At 44.3% G+C, this 27,455-nt stretch overlaps 1 protein-coding gene across 3 annotated transcripts in view; it reads right to left on the bottom strand.

The window, feature by feature from the left end:
• Nucleotides 1-27,455, bottom strand: part of DNAAF11 (dynein axonemal assembly factor 11) — a 98,610-nt gene that overhangs the window by 27,871 nt on the left and 43,284 nt on the right. For all 3 annotated transcript variants that reach the window (XM_075352854.1, XM_075352853.1, XM_075352855.1), the window contains exons 8-9: nt 20,285-20,350; nt 19,842-19,911 (exon numbers count right to left, since the gene is read on the bottom strand). In XM_075352854.1, coding sequence (XP_075208969.1) covers nt 19,842-19,911; nt 20,285-20,350 — 136 coding nt within the window. The remainder of the gene's footprint in view (nt 1-19,841; nt 19,912-20,284; nt 20,351-27,455) is intronic.

Here is a 27,455-nt window from a genome sequence, read left to right as displayed (position 1 = left end):
AATTAAATGAAGATAATTATACCAAAGAATTTGTGATTGCAATCATTTTCAGGAAGAAACTGAGTATTCTCTGACAGAATTGCAGGGATGCCAATACTTTTGGCCAGCACTGTATATAATATATTTTTATATATATATATATATATATATATATATATATATATATATATATATATATATATATATATATATATATATATATATATTAGATTTCCTGTCATCACCCCTGTACAGCTAATCCCTTTGTGTATTGTTTTACTTCCCATGACGTCTCGTTTGAGGGGAGTCTAAAATAAGACGTCACAGGAGGTTGGCCCTGCAGTCATCTCTATCATCCCTCCTAGATCTGGACGTCATCAGGGGGCGGCGCTGCGGTTACTTACCACAGTCTCTGCCCCCCCATCCTCTGACGGTGTCCTGAATCAATGGTACTGACAGAGGCTGTGGGAGAAGGGACTGGTACTCTGCTTCTGACCCGGCCGCTGCAGCTTGGTACTGTAAAAGCAGATGTCATCGTCAGGGGACAGAGATGGAAGCAGGGTGAGTGACAGCCGTGCCGCTCCACAGCTTCAGCAACTTCCGTAAAACTAATCATCATCATGGGGCGGCGCTGCTGTCACTCACCCTGCTTCAATCACCGCCCCCTGGTGACGGTTTGTTTCACAATAAGAAGCTTAGACACAAGCAGAGTGCCAGCTTCGCCCACAGCTTCTGTCAGTGCCAAGCATACAGGATAACTTAGGGGCCACCCACCCGTGATGTCCCTTTTTTTTATCCCGCAAACAAAATATCACAGAAACTGCAGTAACATAAAATACGAAGGGACTAGGTGTATAGGGAGAATGGTTGTAATGTTATAATAAAGCAAATGACAAAACTTTTTTTTTTTTTTTCCAAAACGTTTTTTATTGATTTTTCAAATTTGTAAAAACATGACAAGTATCATTGCAAAAGAAGAACATTCGTCTGACAAAATGTGACATAGAGGTGGGTGATACCCCAATTTGGAGTTCCATGTTGCTGTTCGATTTAAGATAGTATACAGTAACATTAAACCAAAACATAGGTAATGAAATATAATATAACATATGCAATGCAATACAATTCGTTAAATCTCTGTGTCGTCCCTGAATGATTTCAATTTTGCTAGCGTGTCTTGGTATTCCCAACCGTCTCGTCTCCCCCTCCCGCCAGAGCCCCCTCCTAGGTGATTCTCAGTTTACCCAGGCTGTCCTGGATATCGCTCAGGATATACCACTCCGAGTGAACAAAAGGTGCCATCAGGTTAATTATTTCTCCCTGTGTGAATTGGCTTTCAATAAAATGTCTCCATCTCACAAAAAACTTGGCTGTCAACCCATCTTTATCCCTCTCCGCTTCTAGTTTTTCCCACTTCAGAAGGTTGTGTAGTTCGCCCACAACCTCCTTTATGGATGGGCCCTCCCTTTGAATCCAGTGTTTTAAGATGCAACGCTTAGCTATCAAGGCTATGTCATGCATTATTGCGTATTTCCTCTTTTCCTGCGTGCTCGGTCCTCCTCCTACTCCTCCCTCAAAGGAGTGGAAAATCCACACCATTAAGTCTAGTTTGCTGAAAATTCCCCATGTTGACTGGGCAAATAGTCTGACTTGGTTCCAGAACCTAGCGATTGTCTCACATTCCCATAGCCCATGCAGCATATCCGTTTTTTCTTTTTGACACTTAGGACACCACCTATCCCTACCTGGTATGTTGAAACCTATAATGGCCCTATGTAGAATTCTGAATTGAGTGTCTCTCCATCTCTCATTGGTAATGTGTTTCCGCACTTGTACCCATCCTCTCAGTATATCATCCACCACTTCTTCCCTTCCCAATTGTTTCCCCCACGCTTTTAAAGTCCGACTATCCTCCCGAGAGATAAGCACCCCCCTTAGCGATCGATAAATTTTAGAGACATTTATACTTGTTACATCACATTCCAGTAACTCATCAATCGAACTTCTGTTCAGCTCTCTTCCAACCACACCCAGGTCTCCTATTATTCCATGTTTCAATTGTTCATACTGGATGACATGTGAGCTATTAAGGTTGTACTTATCCAGCACTTCCCGACCTGTCATCCACCTCCTGTCCTCCACATTCATAACATCTATCATTCTCCTGACTCCCCTCTCTTTCCATCTAGTAAATAGCTTGTTTTCTCGTCCCAGGGGAAAATTTGGGAATGCCCAGGGGTTCAAGTACTTGGACACTTTCCATGAGAGCCCCAGTTTTTTCCTTACCGACTTCCATGTTAGCATGGTGTCTCGGAATATAATTGAGTTCCTTATGTGCCCTTCAACCCTGGATAGTGGGGAGTGCAGAATGGACGTCAGATCCCACGGTGACGCATATTTAGTTTCCATCGCATGATCTGAGTGCCTACTCGTTCCTCTCACCCAATCAATTACATGCCTCATGATACATACAAGATTATACCCTTGGACATCTGGAAAGTTTAGACCTCCCTCCTCTGCTGACTTCATCAGCGTACGCAGCTTTATTCTGGGTTTCCTTCCCCTCCACAGAAATTCTGTATACGCGGAGTTGAGCTTATTCACATCCTTTAGTTTTAGCAATAGCGGGATTGTCTGGAAGGGATACAGCAGCCTAGGAAAGCTCATCATTTTTATCAGGTGACATCTTGCCAGTAATGGAAGTGGCAGACCTTTCCATCCCTTTAATTGAACTATAATTTTCCTGATTAGCGGTCCATAATTCAAGTTATAGATTGTTTCCACCGATCTTCCTATATGCACTCCCAGGTATTTAATTGAAGATTGTGCTATAGGAATTCCACATAGACAGCCATCCCTTATTTGTCCCCCCATTGTCCCATGATGCCCCTTTAGGAACATGATCTCGCATTTTTTTTTGTTCAGTTTGAAACCGGAGAATGAGCCAAATTTTTCAATCAAGGCAAGAGTCTGTGGCAAATCCGCACCGGGGTCCCCCATATAAAGTATGATGTCATCAGCAAAAAGCGCTGTCTTTACTTCTGAACCCCTTATCTTGATTCCTTTAAAGCTATTTTGTCCCTGTAGTATTCTTGACAACGGCTCGATTGCCAGGTTGAATAAAAGAGGAGATAATGGGCAGCCCTGTCTTGTTCCCTTCATCAAAGGGAACACGTCTGATAGAAAGCCCGGAGTGTGAACCCTAGCTCCCGAGTTGGCATAAAGGTTTCTAATGTAAAGTCTCATCTTGCCTACAATCCCTATGGCCTCCATTACCCTGTCTAACCACCCCCAATTTACATTATCAAACGCTTTTTCTGCGTCAAGTGTAACTAGGGCAGGTCTAGCCCCTCCCTCAGTGAGACCCAGTCTAACCGCGTCTACCACTAGAATTGTCTTTCGGATATTGGTAACGGCATTTCTCCCCTTAATAAACCCCACCTGGTGATTCGTAATGATCCTAGGTAAGATCTCGGCCAGTCTATTAGCCATGATCTTGGACATAATTTTTAAATCCTGATTTATGAGCGATATAGGTCTATAACTAGAGGGATCATCCAGGTCCTTGGTTCCCTTGGGGAGTAATTTAATATATGCTATGTTGGAATTTTTGGGTATTTCCGCCCCTCCCAGGAAAGCATTAAAGACTGAGGTTAGATCCGGCGAGATCAGATCCTTCAGAGCCTTATAGAATTCACTATTGAAACCGTCAGGTCCCGGTGCCTTGTTGGTGTTAAGCTCCCCAATTGTTCTCGTCACCTCCTCTACTGTGATATCTGCGTTTAAGGCACTCAAATCTTCCTCCGTCAAGCTAGGCATTTGGGCTTGTCTTAGCCACTCTGCCTCATCAGTCATGTCGTTATTCTCTGACCCATATAGTTTTCTATAGTAATCTCCCAACAGTTTATTAATGTCCTTAGGATCCGTAGTCACCTCTCCCCCCTTTGTTTTCAGTTTAGAGATCACTGTCATCTTTCTGCTGCCCCTTGCCAGATTGGCCAACATCCTTCCCGCCTTGTTGCCAAACCTATGTAAGTCAACCTCCTTGTGCGACCAGAATAGTTGTTCCTTTTTTTTGGCCCATTCGTCAAATCCCTCTTTTGCCTCCAACCATCTGCCTTTTGTCATGGGAGATCTATTTGTCACATAATTTGTATATGCTACCCGTACTGCTTCACTATGGAAATTATAATTCTCATTGGTTTTCCGTTTGATCATGGCTGCGTACCCCACCAGACGGCCCCTTAGGACCGCTTTTGCCGTTTCCCAAAATATCACTGGGGACTCTCTATGTTCCTTATTGTCCTCTGCGAATTCTCCCCACCACTCCTGTAGCACCTTGTGGAAATTATCTTGCCTGAGAAGGAACGATGGGAATCTCCATATGATATCTGTACCTCTCCTGAATTTCTCTCTAATGCCCAATCTCACCGGACTATGATCAGAGATCACCATATTCTCTATCACACAATCTTGCGTTCCACTCAGTAAGTCTTGCGAGATCCAGAACTGATCAATACGTGACCAGCTATCATGAGGGTGAGAGAAGTGTGTATACTCTCTGTCATGTGGGTGAGTTAGTCTCCAGATGTCTTTCAGTCCTACGTCTTCTAATGTTACATCCCTATTGTCTAAACTCCTGCCCACATTAGCTGTCCCCTCCTCGCCCCTCCTCCTATCTTCAGCTGAGTCTGGGACAGTGTTAAAATCGCCTCCCACTATAATGTTAGCCTCCCCATCTGCTAATATGGTGGCCTTTATGTCATCATAGAATGTGATTTGTTGTGAATTTGGGCCATAGACATTGTAAATACTGAGTTTACCCGCTGGACTAACGATTGTTAAGTGCTGCCACCTTCCATGGTCGTCTGCCTCATGTGCCACTACCTCATGACTGAATTGTTTATTTATTAGAATCATAGTGCCCGCTTTTCTACCTTGTGCCGCTGCCCCGTAAACGGTGCCCACCCAATGTTTCTTCATGCGGAAAAAGTCCTCCCCCCCCAAGTGGGTTTCCTGTAATAAGGCAATGTCTGTCTTTAGTCTTTTCAGATGTCTCAATATCATTGCTCGTTTGTTAGGTGATCTCAGCCCTTTAACATTCCACGTAGTTATCTGTATCATGTTTACCTGTGTATTCTGCTTTTACTACTCCCTCCCCTATGGGCCCCTGCATCAAGGAAGACGAGATGTTCGACACTAGAATCACAGTTGGTACCACAAAATCGACACTCCCTTTCCCCACCTTGCAAATATAACAAATACAACAAAAAGCATGTAACTGTAAAACATATTTTCCCTTCCGAGAAATCTACGGCGTTTCCCGCCACGTTGGTGAGCTCCCCTATTCCTAGCCAAAATATGTAGCTCCCTAATCACCCCCCAAAAAATATATGTTCTATCCCCGGACTAACTTGAATAAGCCTTTGAAAATTATGCAAAAATTAGCACAGTATGTCAAAACCTCAGCAAGATTCTCCAGTCCTACTTATCTCTGACTCCAGGTAGCCATCAGTCCGCCCAGAACAGGCCCACTTCATTTGAATTTGGATGATGTTCCTGGACAAAGGAGAAAAAGAAAAAAAGAAAAAAAAAAGACCAAGGGGAGAGAAGATGGAGAAAGAAAGGAGAAGAACAAAAAAAAAAAAAAGAGGGGGGGAAGAGGACCCAGACTTTGGGATGTTTTCCTCTCTTTTCTCCCTTCCCCCTCCTCCTCTCACCTCCCCAACCCTCTCTCCGTAATGCATCCTCCTCAACGCCTCTCCCTGTTTGGGAAGAGAGAAAAAAAAAAAAAAAAAAACAGGCAAAAAAAGGAAAAACAATGAGCGAGTTCCAGTTCAGGTATCATGGTTTCTCTCCAAGGGTTGGTTCCTGTGTTCCAGGCGAGAATTATGCTGTCGACCCGGGCTTGGCCTCCTTTCCTCCCTGGTCTCGACTTGCTTTTGTCCCCCAAGACGTCCCACATCTCTTCCTGAGCTTGTGGGGGATCCTCTTCTATTATTCCCTTCTCCACTAGCTCCTTTTTCTTGCCTTTCTGACCTAGTCTTGTTGAGCTCTGCCATGAGAATGTTTTCTGCTTCTTTGTAGTCCTTGTAGTATACAAACGAGCCATTGGGGTTTCTAACTTTCAGTGTAGCAGGGTATAATAGCTGGCACTTTACTTTTTTGTTGTACAGAAATGAGCAAATTTTGGTAAATTCTTTTCTCCTTCTGGATACTTCCGCTGAATAATCCCCAAAAATTAGCAGTCTGTTGCCTTGATATTGTAGTGGACGCTTTCGTTCTCTAAAGGCCCTCAATATTTCCTCCTTATGCTTATAATCAAGGTACTTGACAATCACCTGCCTGGCTCTTATCGGGGTATTCTTGTTTGAGTTTTGGCCCTCTCCCTTATTCGCCTCCTGGTGTCTCAGTGGACCCACTCTGTGGGCTCTTTCAACTCTGAATTTCGCCTTTATGCCCAGGGCCTGCGGTAGCTCCAACTCGCATATATTATCCAACCGTCCAATCGACACAGACTCTGGCAACCCGACTATACGTAGGTTGTTTCGTCTCGATCTGTTTTCCAAATCGTCTGCTTTATCCTTCAAGTATTCATTAGATTTTGCTAGAGCTGCTATTTGTGCTTGCATAGCCAGTATTGTCTCCTCGGAGTCAGATATTCTCTGCTCTGATTCTGCCAGTCTAGAGGCATGGGCATTTATCTGTTTTTGCATATTAGCTAATGATGTTTGTATGGCTGCCTCAATAGCCACTTTAACCTCTTTTGACAAGTGTGATGTCACTTCTTCAGCCAGTTTTTTATAGTCCACATTAAGCTTTTGTGTGTACTTGTCTTGGCCTGCAGGTGGTGCTGTTTTCTTAGTTCTCTTTGTCTGGACTGGGCCACCACCTCCATCCCCCAATAACTTGCAGGCTTGTGATGTTGGTGTAGTAGGCTGCTTTTTGTTTCCTTTGGAAGGGGTACTATGAATTCTTGCATTTGACTTCCTGTGAGTCTGAGTGGGATTAATCTCCCTGTGCTGTTTGTCAGTTTCATCCTCCAACACTGCTGTGTCTCTGAGCTGCCCTGCTTTGTCTGCATCCTCTCTCCCCTCTGCCTCCATATCCCCTTCATCCTCCCATTGCGATCCACCGTCATCAGTCCCCTGCATCCACCTCTCTCCTGCTGTGTCCTCCTGTGACTCCTCGCTCATATCTTCCTTATCTCCTGTCTCCTCGCTCATATCTCCCTTATCTCTCCCCTTCCAGCTCTGTGTTTGCTTTTCTGTGTCTCTCACCATGCGTTCAGGCTCCTCCCCCATCAGGCTCCGTGCCATTATCTTATCTTCTCCTCTGTCCATATCAAAGCTTCTCCAGGCTGCCTCACCGCTCCCAGAGCTTCTCAGGAGGTACCGTTCCATAGCTGTCTGCTTTAGGTAACCTCCTGTGCTGCTCTCTGTTTGGTGGCTCGTCCGGGGGGTCTGTTTTTAGTCGGTTTCTGTGAGGGGTGGCAGGAGATTCTCCCCTAAGCTGCCACCTCAGCCAGGACAGGAACAGGAAGTCCCACAAAACTTTTTAATGCTTAAAGGGATGGTCCACTCCTAGGACAACCCCTTCTGATTCCACATTTCCAATAAAATAATGAAGGCTATACTCACCTCCCGTACCGGTGCCCTTCCAGCGGCGTCCAGGATCACACTGCTGGGGCTACATGTGGGATTGTAACGTCACACGGACCCCGAGTTCCTTTTCAAAACCTTCGGACCAAACGAGTTAACCAACAGGAAGTGAGATTTATAAAGAGCACGATAGGTGTTGGAACACCCCTTTTATAGCGTATTTTTATCAATTAGCAAAATGTAAGAGAAATCTAAATCCCATCAATAGTTGGTGGCCGCCTTTTGCGGTGTAGCGCAGTGGAAGGTCCAGCAAGTTTTGAAGTGTCCGATTAGCTCTAAATTTAGTTTACAGCTGGATGACCCCAAAGATCCAGCCGATGTCGTTAAGAAGGAGTCCTGGAGGTGATGATCCGGCCCCCGCAGAGCCCTGGAGGTGAGGATCCGGCCCCCGCAGAGCCCTGAAAGTGATGATCTGGCTACCACAGAGCACTGGAGATGATCTGGCCCCTGCAGAGCCCTGATGGTGATGATTTGGCCCCCGCAGAGCTCTGATGGTGATGATTTGGCCCCCGCATAGCCCTGATGGTGATGATCCGGCCCCGTACAGCCCTGGAGGTGATGATCTGGCCACCACAGAGCCCTGGAGTTGATGATCCGGCCACCATAGAGCCATGGAGGTGATGATCTGGCCACCACAGAGCCCTGGAGGTTATGAACCGGCCACCATAGAGCCATGAAGGTGATGATCCGGCCGGTACAGAACCCTGGAGGTGATGATCTGGCCCCCATAGAGCCCTGATGGTGATGATCCGGTTCCCGTAAAGCTCTGGAGGTGGTGATCCAACCCTTGCAGAGCCCTGGAGGTGATGATCCGACCCCCGCAGAGCCATGAAGGTGATGATCCGGCCCCTGCAGAACCCTGGAGGTGATGATCCGGCCCCCGCAGAGCCCTGATGGTAATGATCTGGTTCCCGTAAAGCCCTGGAGGTGGTGATCCAACCCTTGCAGAGCCCTGGAGATGATGATGATCCAGCCCCCACAGAGCCCTGAAGTTGATGATCCGGCCCCCGCAGAGCCCTGGAGGTGATGATCCAGCCACCATAGAGCCCTGGAGGTGATGATCTGGCCACCATAGAGCCATGGAGGTGATGATCCGGCCACCACAGAGCCCTGGAGGTGATGAACCGGCCCCTGCAAAGCCATGAAGGTGATGATCCGGCCCCTGCAGAGTTCTGATATTGATGATTCGGCCCCTGCACAGCCCTGATGGTGATGATCCGGCCCCCGTACAGCCCTGGAGGTGATGATCCGGCCACCACAGAGCCCTGGAGGTGATGATCCGGCCACCATAGAGCCCTGGAGGTGATGATCCGGCCACCATAGAGCCATGGAGGTGATGATCTGGCCACCACAGAGCTCTGGAGGTTATGAACCGGCCACCATAGAGCCATGAAGGTGATGATCCGGCCCCCGCAAAGCCCTGATGGTGATCCGGTTCCCGTAAAAGCCCTGGAGATGGTGATCCAACCCTTGCAGAGCCCTGGAGGTGATGATCCATCCCCCACAGAGCCCTGGAGGTGATGATCCAGCCCCCGTACAGCCCTGATAGTGATGCTTCTGCCCCCACACAGCCCTGATGGTGATGATCCGGCCCCCGCAGAGCCCTGATGGTGATGATCCGGTCCTTGTAAAGCCCTGGAGGTGGGGATCCAACCTTTGCAGAGCCCTGGAGGTGATGATCCGACCCCCGCAGAGCCATGAAGGTGATGATCCGGCCCCTGCAGAACCCTGGAGGTGATGATCCGGCCCCCGCAGAGCCCTGATGGTGACAATCCGGTTCCCGTAAAGCCCTGGAGGTGGTGATCCAACCCTTGCAGAGCCCTGGAGGTGATGATCCGGCCACCATAGAGCCCTGGAGGTGATGAACCGGCCCTTGCAGAGCCATGAAGGTAATGATCAGGCCCCCGCAGAGCCCTGATGGTGATCCGGTTCCCGTAAAAGCCCTGGAGGTGGTGATCCAACCCTTGTAGAGTCCTGGAGGTTATGATCCGGCCCCCGCAGAGCCCTGGAGGTGATGATCCGGCCCCTGCAGAGCTCTGGAAGTGGTGATATAGCCCCCGCAGAGCCCTGATCTCACATCATCCCGTCTGTCTGGGATCAGGAGACAGAAGGATCCCCTCAAGCCTCATACACAGAAGATCGGGGGTCAGGTCAGGTCTCCAAGATGTTTGCAACAATCTCCTGCCGAATTCCTCCAAAAACTGTACAAGTGACTTCTAAGAAGAAAGCGATGAAGGTGAAGGGCGGTCACCAAATATTGTTGGGATTTACATTTCTCCTTTATTTCTTTCACTTTGCATTTTGTGAATTGATAAAAATAAACTATTGACACTTCAATTTTTGAAAGCTTCTTACTTTGTAGGATTATTTTCTATACCTACCTAAAACTTTTAGGAGAAAAAAAAGGAGGGGGGGGGGGGAACAAAAACTGCACAATTGCATTCAACTATTTGCCGACTTTGCGTGCAGCTCCCAGGTATTCTGCTTATAATTGTATCTTGTGGTCAAACTGCCATTAGTTCTTAGAGCAAATATAAGACGCGTGTTACAGCAGTGCGATGGTTAACATTAAGTAAGAATTGATGACATCTATGATGGATCCGATTCCCAGCACATCCTGACCTCTCCCAGTGATTTATAATGGGCTCTGTCAGATTTCTGCTTATGGTTAATGGTAACGATACAGCTGCACGCTGCAATATTCTCGCGGTCAAAAATACCGGAATCATTGATGGAAACCGACCCGGAAGCCTGAGAATAAAGCCTGCTTTACACGGTACGACCGATTGTGCGATTTCACAATCGATCGTACCCGCCCCCGTCCTTTTTGCGTCACGGGCAAATCGCTGCCCGTGTCGCACAAAGTTAGTAACCCCCGTCACACATACTTACCTCTCATGCGACCTCGCTGTGGGCGGCGAACGTCCACTTCCTGGAGTGGGAGGGACGTTCGGCGTCACAGCGACGTCACACGGCCGCCGGCCAATAGAAGCGGAGGGGCGGAGATGAGCGGGACGTAAACATCCCGCCCACCTCCTTCCTTCCACATAGAGCCGGCGGCGGCCGCGGGAGGCAGGTGAGCTGCTCATCGTTCCCGTGGTGTCACACGGAGCGGCGTGTGCTACCACGGAAACGATGGTCAACTAAATTAAACGATATTATGGAACCTAACGAGCAGTACCCGACTCACGATTTGTGAGCGATACTGCGTCGCTAGGAGGTGTCACACAGGCCGGCATCGCCAGCGATGCCGGATGTGCGTCACAAAAACCGTGACCCCGACGATCGCACGATAGATTGCCTGGTGTAAAGCAGCCTTAAGCAAAGCGAGTCAGGATAACTGAAGGAAGTTAATATGCTGTCTTGGCCGTCTCTCTGTTACTAGAGACATGCGACAGGATCTGGGCCAGAGTCTCTTTTTGCCACCTGAGATTCCTCACATTAAACATATTCTTTTTCCCTCAGTGCTGATAGGGTTAATGGCAGCTTCTGACTCCTGTCCTCAGGTGATTCCGGTCAGGGACCACTACCTTCCCCTATATATAGTCACATCTCCCAGTATAGGGCGCCAGTTATTCTGAATCCAGGCTGAAGCTTGGCCTCAAGGTGGAAGGAGCTGCTGAGCCCTTGTTGCAGTGAAGCGGTGTCTGACTGAAGCCGTGAAGCTGGGCTTTATCCTTTTGTTGTTTCCCCTGTCTGTCGTACCTTCTCCTGTATGTTGTATTAGTGCAGCGGTGGGACTAGTGATCCTCACCTGCCAGCTCACTAGCCAGGGTTTACCATAGGGTCTTTTCAGGGCTTCACAGGTATTCATGCTCGGCGACAGCTGAGAAAACTGCATATGACCTGGCTAGGAGTGAAGGGTGCAGCTGCAGGTAAGTAGAGGAGGTGCCCATCTTCTCACTAGTGCTAGGGTCCTCCGTTGTTAAAGTGCCCCTGATGTACCCCTTTGTGATGGTGGAAAATGGGGGGGTTGGGTATCATGTTGTGTAGGTTCCTATTTTAGGCGTGGTTCACTGTCCATTATTTGTATTGCTTTTGTGTACATTGTATTGTCTGTAGGTAATCACCCCCTGTAGTGTTTCCGTCCCTAGGTCTGGGAGGGGGGGGCCTGGGATCCACCTAAACTCTCTGATTACCTAGGGGATTAGGCATTTTGGGTGAGACTTACAAGAGAGAAGAAGCAAAGATTGATCCTCTGAGGTGGAAGTTGACACCCCAGAGAGACTGTGAGAAACCTCGATTTCCCTGGAGAAAAACTGGTGGAGGAGTGTGACTCATCCCCAGGACATTTATCCCATTACTGGACTATTTTACCCTCTGTGCAGTGGATTATTTTATGAATCTTTTGATTTGCTTGGAATAAAGGACCATTGGATTCTTTCACACATCCCTCGCTTTGTTGATTGTGTGATATCGGAGAAGGACCCCGTGACACCCTTGTTTGTCGTGGTGAAAACCCTGTTTGTTGTGTGTCTCGCCTGCACGCCGCTCCTTCCCTAAGTCCGTGCACGACAGATGTGTTGTCTGATGAATAAAACCTTTTTTTCTAAAGGTTCAAAATAAGTAAACAAACAACCAAAAACCAACCCAATCAGATGACATGGTTTGATCTCCTGCAGCAAAGATGTCCCAATGACTGGCTGCAGCGGTCACCAGTAATTGGCTGCAGTGGTCACATGTTGCTAAGTTAAAAAGTAATATCTGCAAGAAGAAGTAGAGACAGGAGGGACACAGGGCAGTGACAAAAATGGGAAATGAGTGGGGTCAGCGAGTTCAGAGCTGGATGACAAGATGAAGGTCATAGAGAACAGGGTCCCCAGCAGCACAGAGTATTTCAGGGCATCAGTCTGATTAGACAATGCCTTTTTGGCTCCTGCAGTTTACACTTTTGGGCAATGTCCCTGTTTGACCTTAGTATTCATCCAGGTTGTTACTGAGCCGATGTAATGGCCAATATTCCTGTGTGAGCAGAGATTGATTAAATCAGCGGCGGGAAGTGGCAGATACCAAATAATCCTGTCCCTCCGTCCCCAGGTGACGGGACGAGCAGAGATTTCTCTGAGAAATAAACATTTCTCTATTTTACCTCTGGTTGGAACAAGGATCCCAGAAGGAATCTGTCAGATTGTGCGCGCAACCCCCACCCCAACAATGCTGCGGTGTCATATCACATAATATTGTGTGCAAAGACGCAAGTAGCTACAATAAACGGTCTCCTTTTCCTGGTGACGTTTGGGATTATAAAGACAACCCCTAACCATATGCCCGATTAGGGGTGCTCTGGACCCCCCCCCAAAAAAAAAAAAAAAAAAGGCACACTGCTCCTGTTCTGGGGGACCCCAAGTGTCCATACAGGACCCACCCGACATTCCTGTGATTAACATCTCTACGGATTTATAGAAAAATAATGAATATTTTATTATTGGGAATCAGAAACCCAACAATATTAAAAAAGCGAGAGCACCGTCCTGCGCTGCCGATTAGGAGGTGGACACGCAAGCAACAGCCAGCGGACAAAGACCCCAATAATTTCCACAGAAATTAAAGGGTCATCCCCATCTTCATGGATAAATATTGTCAAACATGTGAATAAAAATAATTTTACAATTTCCTGGATATTAACAATTTCAGCCATTCTTGAGATGGTAACACTGGTGATGACCGGACTCGCAGATAATCAGGACCGGCGGGTCCCTGTAAGGCCCAGTGCGCACTTGCCGGTTTTTGCCGCGGATTTCCTGCGGTTTTGCTGCATGTTTCGCTGCATGTTATGTTCATAACATCTCTGCAGTGATTCACCAGAAAAACCTACGGGAAAAAAAATCCTGTGCGCACTATGCGGAATTTGACAGCTGCATGTTTTGCTGCAGGATTCCCGCAGCAAAAACAATTGCATGTCACTTCTTTTCCGCACGTCGCTGCGGGATTTCACTCCATTGACTGCCATGTAATCGTGAAATCCCGCAGGGAATAACGCAGGCAAATTCTGTGTGGTTCATTGCGTTTTCTTGCGTTATTCCCTGCAGTATTTCGCGGTTTCGAAACATTATGTTCATCATCGCTGCCTGCGGTTTTGCAGGGAAGTGATGTCATTATGACAGGAAGAGGAAGCGGAGCAGAGAGTAAACACACACAGATCACATCACAGACACAGACATAGAACACACACACATCACACACACACACACACACACACACACACACATAGAACACACATACAAATCAAACGGACATATAGAAAAAAAACACATGGGCTCCGCCGTGTTTTTACCTTCTAGCCGAGGTAAACACACAGCGGCGGCCCGGTATTCTCAGGCTGGGGAGGGCAAGTGCCAGGGTTAATGCCCCCCCCCCCCCTCCCACAGTCAAGAATATCAGCCACAGCTGCCCCAGGACTGTCACATCCATTATGCGGCAGTACCGGAGTGTCCCCAGCTCTTCCAGATGCCGTGATGTGGTGGCAATCAGGGTAATAACGAGTTAAATGGCAGCGGATCGCCGCCACTAAGTCCAGGCTTGATCATGGCAGCGTCTATGAGACAGCTGACATGATCAACCCGTAAGTAAAACGAAAAAACACACACCGAAAAATCCTTTATTTTAAATAAAACACAAAAAAAGCCACCTCATCCACCCCTATATTACCTCCCCCGAAACACTCAGCTCCGGCGTAATCCACGTCCTGCGATGGTTGCATCCAGCCGCGACTGACACACAGCGCTGAATGCAGCCTCGCAACGAGACAGCAGAGGTAACCACAGGGCATTTCCCACGGCCGGTAATGAGAACTCACATTACCACTCGGGAGAACTGCAGCGATCTGTCCTCTAGCTATCTATCTATGTATGTATCTATCTATCTACAGTCATATGAAAAAGTTTGGGCACCCCTAGTAATGTTAACCTTTTTTCTTTATAACAATTTGGGTTTTTGCAGCAGCCATTTCAGTTTCATATATCTAATAACTGATGGACTGAGTAATATTTCTGGATTGAAATGAGGTTTATTGTACTAACAGAAAATGTACAATCCACATTTAAACAAAATTTGACCGGTGCAAAAGTATGGGCACCTCAACATAAAAGTGACATTAATATTTTGTAGATCCTCCTTTTGCAATAATAGCCTCTAGTCGCTTCCTGTAGCTTTTAATGAGTTCCTGGATCCTGGATGAAGGTAGATTTGACCATTCCTGTTTACAAAACAATTCCAGTTCAGTTAAGTTTGATGGTCGCAGAGCATGGACAGCCGCTTCACATCATCCCACAGAGGTTCAATGATATTCAGGTCTGGGGACTGGGATGGCCATTCCAGAACATTATAATTGTTCCTCTGCATGAATGCCTGAGTAGATTTGGAGCAGTGTTTTGGATCATTGTCTTGCTGAAATATCCATCCCCTGCGTAACTTCAACTTCGTCACTGATTCTTGCACATTATTGTAAAGAATCTGCTGATACTGAGTTGAATCCATGCGACCCTCAACTTTAACAAGATTCCCGGTGCCGGCATTGGCCACACAGCCCCAAAGCATGATGAAACCTCCACCAAATTTTACTGTGGGTAGCAAGTGCTTTTCTTCAAATGCCGTGTTTTTTTGCCTCCATGCATAACGCCTTTTTGTATGACCAAACAACTCAATCTTTGTTTCATCAGTCCACAGGACCTTCTTCCAAAATGTAACTGGCTTGTCCAAATGTGCTTTTGCATACATCAGGCGACTCTGTTTGTGGCGTGCTTGCAGAAACGGCTTCTTTCGCATCACTCTCCCATACAGCTTCTCCTTGTGCAACGTGCGCTGTATTGTTGACCGATGCACATTGACACCATCTGCAGCAAGATGATGCTGCAGGACTTTGGAGGTGGTCTGTGGATTGTCCTTGACGGTTCTCACCATTCTTCCTCTCTGCCTTCCTGATATTTTTCTTGGCCTGCCACTTCTGGGCTTAACAAGAACTGTACCTGTGTTCTTCCATTTCCTTACTATGTTCCTCACAGTGGAAACTGACAGTTTAAATCTCTGAGACAACTTTTTGTACCTTCCCCTGAACAACTATGTTGTATAATCTTTGTTTTCAGATCATTTGAGAGTTGTTTTAAGGAGCCCATGATGCCACTCTTCATAGGAGATTCAAATAGGAGAACAACTTGCAAGTGGCCACCTTAAATACCTTTTCTCATGATTGGATACACCTGCCTATGAAGGTCAAAGCTCAATGAGGTTACAAAACCAATTTAGTGCTTTAGTAAATCAGTAAAAGTAGTTAGGAGTGTTCAAATCAAGAAATTGATAAGGGTGCCCATACTTTTGCACCGGTCAAATTTTGTTTAAATGCAGATTGCACATTTTCTGTTAGTACAATAAACCTCATTTCAATCCAGAAATTATTACTCAGTCCATCAGTTATTAGATATATGAAACTGAAATAGCTGCTGCAAAAACCCAAATTGTTATAAAGAAAAAAGGTTAATATTAATAGGGGTGCCCAAACTTTTTCATATGACTGTATCTATCTATCTAACTGAAAAGGAAGTTTTTTGTTTTTTTTTTCTTTTTTTCAATGTGCTTTATTGCATTGAATGCATTAAAACACATGTACTAACCCGCACGCGGAAAAACCGCTGCAATATCGCGAACAATACCGCGGTAAAACCGCGGCAAACCACATGCAGTTTTCGGGTGCGGTTTGCCGCAGTTTTTTACCTCGGGTACGGTAATCTTTCAGACCCTGCGGAATTTTCTTAAGAAAATTCCGTTTTCCAGTGCGCACAGGGCCTTATCTAGTTTTTAAAACCCATACCTGGGTCGGATGACGGTCCCCATATAAGTCTATTAAAAATGATGGTAGACGGGAAAAGGGGATAGGAGCAAGCGCGCTGTACTTACCGAGGTTCAGTCACGGCTGTACACTGCTTCCAGGCCGCCCAGTCACTTCCAGGGCCGCTCATTTACCTTCATGCATATGCACTGCTTTCCCCGCCCACCGACGCCTGTGACTGGATGCAGTTAGACGCACCCCCACCCTGAGTGTCAGCTGACTGCTTCCAATCACAGACGCTATGTGCGTCTATCGTGGTATAAAAATAAATTAAAAAATTGGCGTAGGGTCCCCTATATTATGATACCCAGCACAGCTAAAGCATATGGCTACAGGCTGAAGCCCCCAGCCGTGCGCTCATCTTAGCTGTGTATCAAACTAAGAGGAACTGCATGCGGCTCTTTTTTGTTTACCGCAAAAAATCTAAGTGACGTCAACACTGATCGCTGCTGCTCATTCATTCTCTGCTTAGAGCTCACAGCGGGCAGTCATTTTCCATGATCACGCGCTGTCAGATATAGCAGAGCTGGAATCGTCGTGGAACCTCGTGTGGATTACGTCGAACCTGCAGGCGTGTTTTTGGGGTTAATAAAGTGGTGAAAGGTGGTGTTTTTTGTATTTTATTTCAAATAAAGGATTTTTTTGTGTTTATTTATTTTCACTTACAGATTAACAATGGGGGCAGTTTCATAGACCCTCCCCGTTACTAATCTATGGGTTAGTGGCAGCTATGGGCTGTTATTAACCCCTTATTACCCTGATTACCACCGCACCAGGTCAGTTGAAAAGAGGCAGTTAAAGTGCTGGGATTGTCAGTGTGATAATCCTGGGCAGCTGCAGGTTGCTATTTTTAGGCTGGGGTGGCCCAACAAACATGGGTCTCCCCAGTGTGAAAATACCAGCCCCCAGCTGTCGGGCTTTATCATGGTTGGGTAACAAAATTGGGGGGAATCTCACTCCGTTTTTTTTATTATTATTATTTATTTATATAATTTTTAAAAAGTCGCATTCGGTTAATCTTATTTTGATACACAGCCAAGATAAGCGCATGGCTGGGGACTGCAACCTGTAGCCGTATGCTTTATCTGTGCTGGGTATCAGAAAAGGGCATGGACCATATGTCAAATAATTTATCTATTTATTTTTACTGTACACTATAGACTGGCAGACAGTTCCTGGCAGGTGCGGTCACACAGGCTGGGGGTTCGTCTGCTTGCAACCAATCACAGACGCCGGTGGCCGTGGAAAGCACTGCATATGCATGAGCTTAATGCGTGGCCCCGGAAGTGAATGGGCGGCCGCAGGAGCGTACAGCCAGACACGAGCCTCAGTAAGTATGAAGCTCTTGCTTCATTCTTATTTTCTTTGTTTTCCCTTTATTTTTTTCCCCCAGTTGCCAGATCCAGGTCAACATTCGGAATCCTGCGCCCGGATCTAGCACTCGGGTATGTTTGAAAGTGCACGGATCCAGAGTTTTACAGTCCGGGCCCACTCATCACTAGTTAACACTTTTCTTTACGTTACTGCTAGACCGACCACTGCTGCTACACAGGAAAACATCACAGCTATGATAGAAAGGAGTCAGGACACACAGAGCATCGCAGCTATGATAGAAAGGAGTCAGGACACGCAGAGCATCGCAGCTCTGATAGAAAGGAGTCAGGACACGCAGAGCATCGCAGCTATAATAGAAAGGAGTCAGGACACGCAGAGCATCGCAGCTATGATAGAAAGGAGTCAGGACACGCAGAGCATCGCAGCTATGATAGAAAGGAGTCAGGACACGCAGAGCATCGCAGCTATAATAGAAAGGAGTCAGGACACGCAGAGCATCACAGCTATGATAGAAAGGAGTCAGGACACGCAGAACATCACAGCTATGATAGAAAGGAGTCAGGACATGCAGAGCATCACAGCTATGATAGAAAGGGGTCAGGACACGCAGAGCATCGCAGCTATGATAGAAAGGGGTCAGGACACGCAGAGCATCACAGCTATGATAGAAAGGAGTCAGGACACGCAGAGCATCACAGCTATGATAGAAAGGAGTCAGGACACGCAGAGTATCGCAGCTATGATAGAAAGGAGTCAGGACACGCAGAGCATCACAGCTATGATAGAAAGGAGTCAGGACACGCAGAGCATCGCAGCTATGATAGAAAGGAGTCAGGACACGCAGAGCATCACAGCTATGATAGAAAGGAGTCAGGACACGCAGAGCATCGCAGCTATGATAGAAAGGAGTCAGGACACGCAGAACATCACAGCTATGATAGAAAGGAGTCAGGACACGCAAAGCATCGCAGCTATGATAGAAAGGAGTCAGGACACGCAGAGCATCGCAGCTATGATAGAAAGGAGTCAGGACACGCAGAGCATCACAGCTGTGATAGAAAGGAGTCAGGACACGCAGAGCATCACAGCTATGATAGAAAGGAGTCAGGACATGCAGAGCATCGCAGCTATGATAGAAAGGGGTCAGGACACGCAGAGCATCGCAGCTATGATAGAAAGGGGTCAGGACATGCAGAGCATCGCAGCTATGATAGAAATGAGTCAGGACACGCAGAGCATCGTAGCTATGATAGAAAGGGGTCAGGACACGCAGAGCATCGCAGCTAGGATAGAAAGGGGTCAGGACACGCAGAGCATCGCAGCTATGATAGAAAGGGGTCAGGACATGCAGAGCATCGCAGCTATGATAGAAAGGAGTCAGGACATGCAGAGCATCGCAGCTATGATAGAAAGGAGTCAGGACACGCAGAGCATCGCAGCTATGATAGAAAGGGGTCAGGACACGCAGAGCATCGCAGCTATGATAGAAAGGGGTCAGGACACGCAGAGCATCGCAGCTATGATAGAAAGGAGTCAGGACATGCAGAGCATCGCAGCTATGATAGAAAGGAGTCAGGACACGCAGAGCATCGCAACTATGATAGAAAGGAGACGCAGAAAATCACAGCTATGATAGAAAGGAGTCAGGACACGCAGAGCATCGCAGCTATGATAGAAAGGGGTCAGGACACGCAGAGCATCGCAGCTATGATAGAAAGGGGTCAGGACACGCAGAGCATCGCAGCTATGATAGAAAGGAGTCAGGACATGCAGAGCATCGCAGCTATGATAGAAAGGAGTCAGGACACGCAGAGCATTGCAGCTATGATAGAAAGGAGTCAGGACACGCAGAGCATCGCAGCTATGATAGAAAGGGGTCAGGACATGCAGAGCATCACAGCAAAGGAGTCAGGACACGCAGAGCATCGAAGAAAGCTGGGAACAGTCCCCACACTGACTCTTGTCCACAGTGCCTACCATGGGAGGTGATCATCACACCTGGACCATAGGCAGCTCTTATGTCATCTTTTGCGGTTCGCACTTACCTTGTTTTTCACCACAACTCTTACATAACTGGGTTGCACATCGACATCAACCAGAGAGGTGTCCAGGTGTCTGTAAGGAAGCAGTCAGCTATTAGAAATACATAATACAAAAAAAATGGCTACAAAAACCCATCAAATTTCTGTATAGGAATGTATATCATGTTGCGGCATCGCCAGTACTATATCCACATATAATAGGTTTATTTCTGATGCATTCTATATGAAAACAAATAGCGATCCCCTACATCAGATTCCACAAGAACCTGCATATAAGAAGGCATTGCTTCCAGGGGAGAATACCTCCTCATGTACGCCGGCCTACAGAAGGTGACTGGTCCCATGAATGTACTAATATTTTCGTGTAAACTTATAGCACTGAATTTGCACCTCAAAATGTGCAAAAAGTAAGTGGTGTCCTGTATATATCAGCACAGCAAACCTACCTGTATATCCCGAGATCCAAGATGTACTGATTATCCTCTTCATCATCGACCAAAGAGAAATCCAACCTAAATATCAGACGCCAATAATTTATACAAGAAGAAAGCCCAATCATCGTACACTAATTACATCAATAATTAAATACACTGCAAAAAAATAAACAGTATAAATACAGGCAAAATCATGAATACACAGAACTACGGTATTATACTACTAGCCGTATATATACAGTGCATGGCAAAACTATTCAACCCCCTTGAATTTTTCAACCTTTTCCCACATTTCAGGCTTCAAACATAAAGATAGAAATGTTAATGTTATGGTGAAGAATCAACAACAAGTGGACACAATTGTGAAGTTGAACGAAATTTATTGCTTATTTTAAACTTTTGTAAAAAATAAATAACTGAAAATTGTGGCGTGCAATATTATTCATCCCCTTTACTTTCAGTGCAGCAAACTCACTCCAGAAGTTCATTGAGGATCTCTGAATGATCCAATGTTGTCCTAAATGACTGATGATGATAAATATAATCCCCTGTGTGTAATCAAGTCTCTGTATAAATGCCCCTGCTCTGTGATAGTCTCAATGTTCTGTGTAAAGCGCAGAGAGCATCATGAAGACCAAGGAACACAACAGACAGGTCCATGATACTGTTGTGGAGTGGTTTAAAGCTGGATTTGGTTACAAAAAGATTTCCACAACTTTAAACATCCCAAGGAGCACTGTGCAAGCGATCATATTGAAATGGAAGGAGTATCATACAACTGCAAATCTACCAAGACCCGGCCGTCCATCCAAACTTTCATCTCAAACAAGGAGAAGACTGATCAGAGATGCAGCCAAGAGGCCCATGATCACTCTGGATGATCTGCAGAGATCTACAGCTGAGGTGGGAGAGTCTGTCCATAGGACAACAATCAGTCACACACATCTGGCCTTTATGGAAGAGTGGCAAGAAGAAAACCATTTCTCAAAGATATCCATAAAAAGTGTGGTTTAAAGTTTGCCACAAGCCACCTGGAGACACCAAACATGTGGAAGAAGGTGCTCTGCTCAGATGAAACCAAAATCGAACTTTTTGGGCACAATACCAAACAATATGTTTGGCGTAAAAGCAACACAGTTCATCACCATCCCCACTGTCAAACATGGAGGTGGCAGCATCATGGTTTGGTAAGACACAAAAGTTCAAACAACCCATTTTAAAGATACCTTATGACTCCAATAACAACTTCAAAACATGAGAAACTCGAGTCAGTATCAAAATACACATATTTATTGATTGATATTAATACATACAAAAAAGTATTTTTATTAAAATATTGTGCTTAGTATCAAAGAAATCAGATCCCAATCGAAAAAAAGGCTAATCAGTTAGGTCCATTACAGGGTAAAGAATTGTAATTTAATGTTTTTTGAGTATTAGTAATCATAAATTTTATATGCAGTACCAAAAAGGGTTAATCATACAGTGATGAACCCCCAACTTGTCACTTCATATTCAGGCAAGCAAGAAGGCCAGTCATAGAAAGAGAGGGAGAGTAATTGGGGACATTTTTTATTTCCATTAACTTCCCAAGACAGAGAGAACAGCAACCCAGTAGATACCGAAGTAGAAATATTGCTACATTAAATATAAAGAATTTATTTTTCTCTTTTCCCGCGGCGTCCAGCAGGTGGCAGCACAACTATGTCAGAGATCAGTTCTAAAGGTCCTTTCCTTTTCCTCCCTCCGGTTTTTTAATTATTGGTAGTGTATCAAATAATCACACTATATGCCACCTGTATAGCTACACACGATAGACGCAGTGGGAGACCCCTCAGTGGGAAAGTCCCAATGCGTCCGGGACAGTGGATACACAAAACAGCTAATGTGAATGAGCAGCCCTTATATCCATTGTTACCCTTTGCTCATCTAATCACAATAAAACATACAATTACATAAGTTTTATGGCGGAAAACATGCCTAGTATTTACCCATGATAAGAGTGGACCGCCCAGACAGCTCCCCGACACGTGTTTCGCAACTTGCTTCTTCAAGGGGGCGTGTGGTTTGGGCCTGCTTTTCTTCAGCAGGGACAGGGAAGATGGTTAAAATTGATGGGAAGATGGATGGAGCCAAATACAGGACCATTCTTGAAGAAAACCTGTTGGAATCTGCCAAAGACCTGAGACTGGGACGGAGATTTGTCTTTCAACAAGACAATGATCCCAAACATAAAGCAAAATCTACAATGGAATGGTTCACAAATAAACGTATCCAGGTGTTAGAATGGCCAAGTCACAGTCCAGACCTGAACCCAATCGAGAATCTGTGGAAAGAGCTGAAAACTGCTGTTCACAAATGTTCTCCATCCAACCTCACTCAGCTCCAGCTATTTACAAAGGAAGAATGGGCGAGAATTTCAGCCTCTCGTTGTGCAAAACTGATAGACACATACCCCAAGAGACTGCAGCTGTAATCACAGCAAAAAGGGGCGCTACAAAGTATTAAGTTACAGGGGATGAATAATATTGCACGCCCCAATTTTCAGTTTATTTTTAATAAAAGTTTAAAATAAGCAATAAATTTCTTTCAACTTCACAATTGTGTCCACTTGTTGTTGATTCTTCACCAGAACATTACCAGAACAGAACATTTTTATGTCTGAAGCCTGAAATGTGGGAAAAGGATGAAAAATTCAAGGGGGCTGAATACTTTCGCAAGGCACTGTAAGCATAGTCGAGGTCAGAAGTGTTGGCACCCTAGATATTTTTCAAATAAATGAGCTATTTCTCCCAGAAAAATTGGCACCTTTCCAAAATTGTGAGTAAACAACTATGTTTCAAGCATGTGATTCTAATTCAAGCTCACCTGTGGCAAGTAACAGGTGTGGGCAATATGAAAATCACACCAGAAATCAGGAAAAAAGGGGAGAAGTTGACTCAATCTTTGCTTTTTGTGTCGGTGTGTGTCACAATAAGTATGGAGAACAGAAACAGGAGAAGAGAACTGTCTGCGGACTTGAGAACCGAAATTGTTAAAAAATATGAACAATCTCAATGTTCCAAGTCCATCTGCAGAGATCTTGATGTTGCTTTGTACACAGTGCACAACATAAATCAAGAAGTTTACAATCCATGGCACTGTAGCTAATCTCCCTAGACGTGGCAGGTAGAGACAAAATGATGAAAGGTTAGAATGCAGGATAGTCCGGATGGTGGCTAAGCTGCCCCAATCATGTTACAAAGAATACAAGCTGTCCTGCAGGCTCAGGGGAATCAGTCTCCGCACAAACTAACTGTCCAGACCTGAATAAAATAAAACGCTTTGGAGGAGACCCAGGAGAACCCCACTGCTGACACAGAAACATAAAACGCTAGACTGCTCTTTGCTAAACAGTACGTGAGTAACCAAAATCCTTCTGGGAAAGCGTCTTGTGGACAGATGAGACAAACATAGAACTTTTTGGTAAATCATGTCATTTTACTTTTTTCTGAAAACAAAATGAGGCCGACAAAGAAAAGAACACAGCACCTACAGTCAGGTATGGTGGAGGTTAGAGATGTTTTGGGGCTGTTTTGCTGCCTCTGGGTGCCTTGACTGTGTGCAAGACATCAAGAGCTCTGAAGATTGCCAAAGGATTTTGAGTGGCAATGTAGTGCCTAATGTCAGAAAGTCGGGTATAGTCCTAGATCAGGGTCTTCCAGCAGGACAATGACCCCAAACACTTCAAGAATCCCCAGAAATGGGTGAAAACAAAGCGCTGGAGAGTTCTGAAGAGGCAGCAATGAGTCCGGATCTAAATCCCATTCACACCTGTGGAGAGATCTGGAAACTGCTGTTGGGAGAAGAGAAGACGCCTTCAAATAGGAGAGACCTGGAGCCGATTATAAAGAAGAGTCCGAGATTCCAGGTGAGAGGAGGAAGAAGCTTGTGGACGGTTATAGGAAGCGACTGATTGTGGTTATTTATTCCAAAGGGTAAAGGGCGAGCAACCAAATATTAAAATGAAGGGGACAATTTTTTTCCCGCCCGTTTTGGGAATTTTGCATGAAATTATGTCCAATTTGCCTTTTTTACTGTACTTTTTGTGTTGTTCCAATACACACAAAGGAAGTAAACCTGTGTATAACAAAATGTGTGTAATTACAATAATTATCTGGGAGAAATAATTCCTTTTCTGGAATAATTTCAAGGGCGCCAACACTTTTAGACACCACTGTATATAACTACTATAATACTGTCCCTATATACAAGAATATAACTACTATAATACTGCCCCCTATGTACAAGAATATAACTACTAAAATACTGCTTCCTATGTACAAGAATATATCTACTATAAGACTGTTCCTATGTACAAGAATATAACTACTATAATACTGCCCCTATGTACAAGAATATATCTACTATAATACTGCCCCTATGTACAAGAATATAACTACTATAATACTGCCCCTATGTACAAGAATATAACTACTATAATACTGCCCCTATGTATAAGACTATAACTACTATAATACTGCTCCTATGTACAAGAATATAACTACTATAATACTGCTCCTATGTACAAGAATATAACTACTAAAATACTGTCCCCTATGTACAAGAATATAACTACTATAATACTGCCCCCTATGTACAAGAATATAACTACTATAATACTGCCCCTTATATACAAGAATATAACTACTATAATACTGCCCCTATGTACAAGAATATAACTACTATAATACTGCCCCTTATATACAAGAATATAACTACTATAATACTGCCCCTATGTACAAGAATATAACTACTATAATACTGCCCCTATGTATAAGACTATAACTACTATAATACTGCTCCTATGTACAAGAATATAACTACTAAAATACTGTCCCCTATGTACAAGAATATAACTACTATAATACTGCCCCTATGTACAAGAATATAACTACTATAATACTGCCCCCTATGTACAAGAATATAACTACTATAATACTGCCCCTTATATACAAGAATATAACTACTATAATACTGCCCCTATGTACAAGAATATAACTACTATAATACTGCCCCTATGTAGAAGAATATAACTACTATAATACTGCCTCTATGTACAAAAATATAACTACTATAATACTGCTCCTATGTACAAGAAGATAACTACTATAATACTGCTCCTATGTACAAGAATATAACTACTATAATACTGCCCCCTATGTACAAGAATATAACTACTATAATACTGCTCCTATGTACAAGAATATAACTACTAAAATACTGTCCCCTATGTACAAGAATATAACTACTATAATACTGCCCCCTATGTACAAGAATATAACTACTATAATACTGCCCCTTATGTACAAGAATATAACTACTATAATACTGCCCCTATGTACAAGAATATAACTACTATAATACTGCCCCTATGTACAAGAATATAACTACTATAATACTGCCTCTATGTACAAAAATATAACTACTATATTACTGCTCCTATGTACAAGAAGATAACTACTATAATACTGCTCCTATGTACAAGAATATAACTACTAAAATACTGTCCCCTATGTACAAGAATATAACTACTATAATACTGCCCCCTATATACAAGAATATAACTACTATAATACTGCCCCTTATGTACAAGAATATAACTACTATAATACTGCCCCTATGTACAAGAATATAACTACTATAATACTGCCCCTATGTACAAGAATATAACTACTATAATACTGCCTCTATGTACAAAAATATAACTACTATATTACTGCTCCTATGTACAAGAAGATAACTACTATAATACTGCTCCTATGTACAAGAATATAACTACTATAATACTGCCCCTATGTACAAGAATATAACTACAATAATACTGCTCCTATGTACAAGAATATAACTACTATAATACTGCCCCTATGTACAAGAAGATAACTGCGATAATACTGCTCCTATGTACAAGAATATAACTACTATAATACTGCTCCTATGTACAAGAAGATAACTACTATAATACTGCCCCCTATGTACAAGAATATAACTACTATAATACTGCCCCTATGTACAAGAATATAACTACTATAATACTGCCCCTATGAACAAGAATATAACTACTATAATGCTGCTCCCTATGTACAAGAATATAACTACTATAATACTGCTCTTATGTACAAGAATATAACTACTATTATACTGCCCCTATGTACAAGAATATAACTACTATTATACTGCCCCTATGTACAAGAATATAACTACTATAATACTGCCCCTATGTACAAGAATATAACTACTATAATACTGCCCCTATGTACAAGAATATAACTACTATAATACTGCTCCTAAGTACAAGAATATAACTACTATTATACTGCCCCTATGTATAAGAATATAACTACTATAATACTGCCCCTATGTACAAGAATATACAGTCATATGAAAAAGTTTGGGCACCCCTATTAATGTTAACCTTTTTTCTTTATAACAATTTGGGTTTTTGCAGCAGCTATTTCACTTTCATATATCTAATAACTGATGGACTGAGTAATATTTCTGGATTGAAATGAGATTTATTGTACTAACAGAAAATGTGCAATCTGCATTTAAACTAAATTTGACCAGTGCAAAAGTATGGGCACCCTTATCAATTTCTTGATTTGAACACTCCTAACTACTTTTTACTGACTTACTAAAGCACTAAATTGGTTTTGTGACCTCATTGAGCTTTGAACTTCATAGGCAGGTGTATCCAATCATGAGAAAAGGTATTTAAGGTGGCCACTTGCAAGTTGTTCTCCTATTTGAATCTCCTATGAAGAGTGGCATCATGGGCTCCTCAAAACAACTCTCAAATGATCTGAAAACAAAGATTATTCAACATAGTTGTTCAGGGGAAGGATACAAAAAGTTGTCTCAGAGATTTAAACTGTCAGTTTCCAGTGTGAGGAACATAGTAAGGAAATGGAAGAACACAGGTACAGTTCCTGTTAAGCCCAGAAGTGGCAGGCCAAGAAAAATATCAGAAAGGCAGAGAAGAAGAATGGTGAGAACAGTCAAGGACAATCCACAGACCACCTCCAAAGACCTGCAGCATCATCTTGCTGCAAATGGTGTCAATGTGCATCGGTCAACAATACAGCGCACGTTGCACAAGGAGAAGCTGTATGGGAGAGTGATGCGAAAGAACCCGTTTCTGCAA

This window comes from Anomaloglossus baeobatrachus, chromosome 6 (assembly GCF_048569485.1).
Source record: "Anomaloglossus baeobatrachus isolate aAnoBae1 chromosome 6, aAnoBae1.hap1, whole genome shotgun sequence".
Lineage (NCBI taxonomy): Eukaryota > Metazoa > Chordata > Amphibia > Anura > Aromobatidae > Anomaloglossus > Anomaloglossus baeobatrachus.
This window is presented reverse-complemented; position numbering and strand designations above follow the sequence as displayed.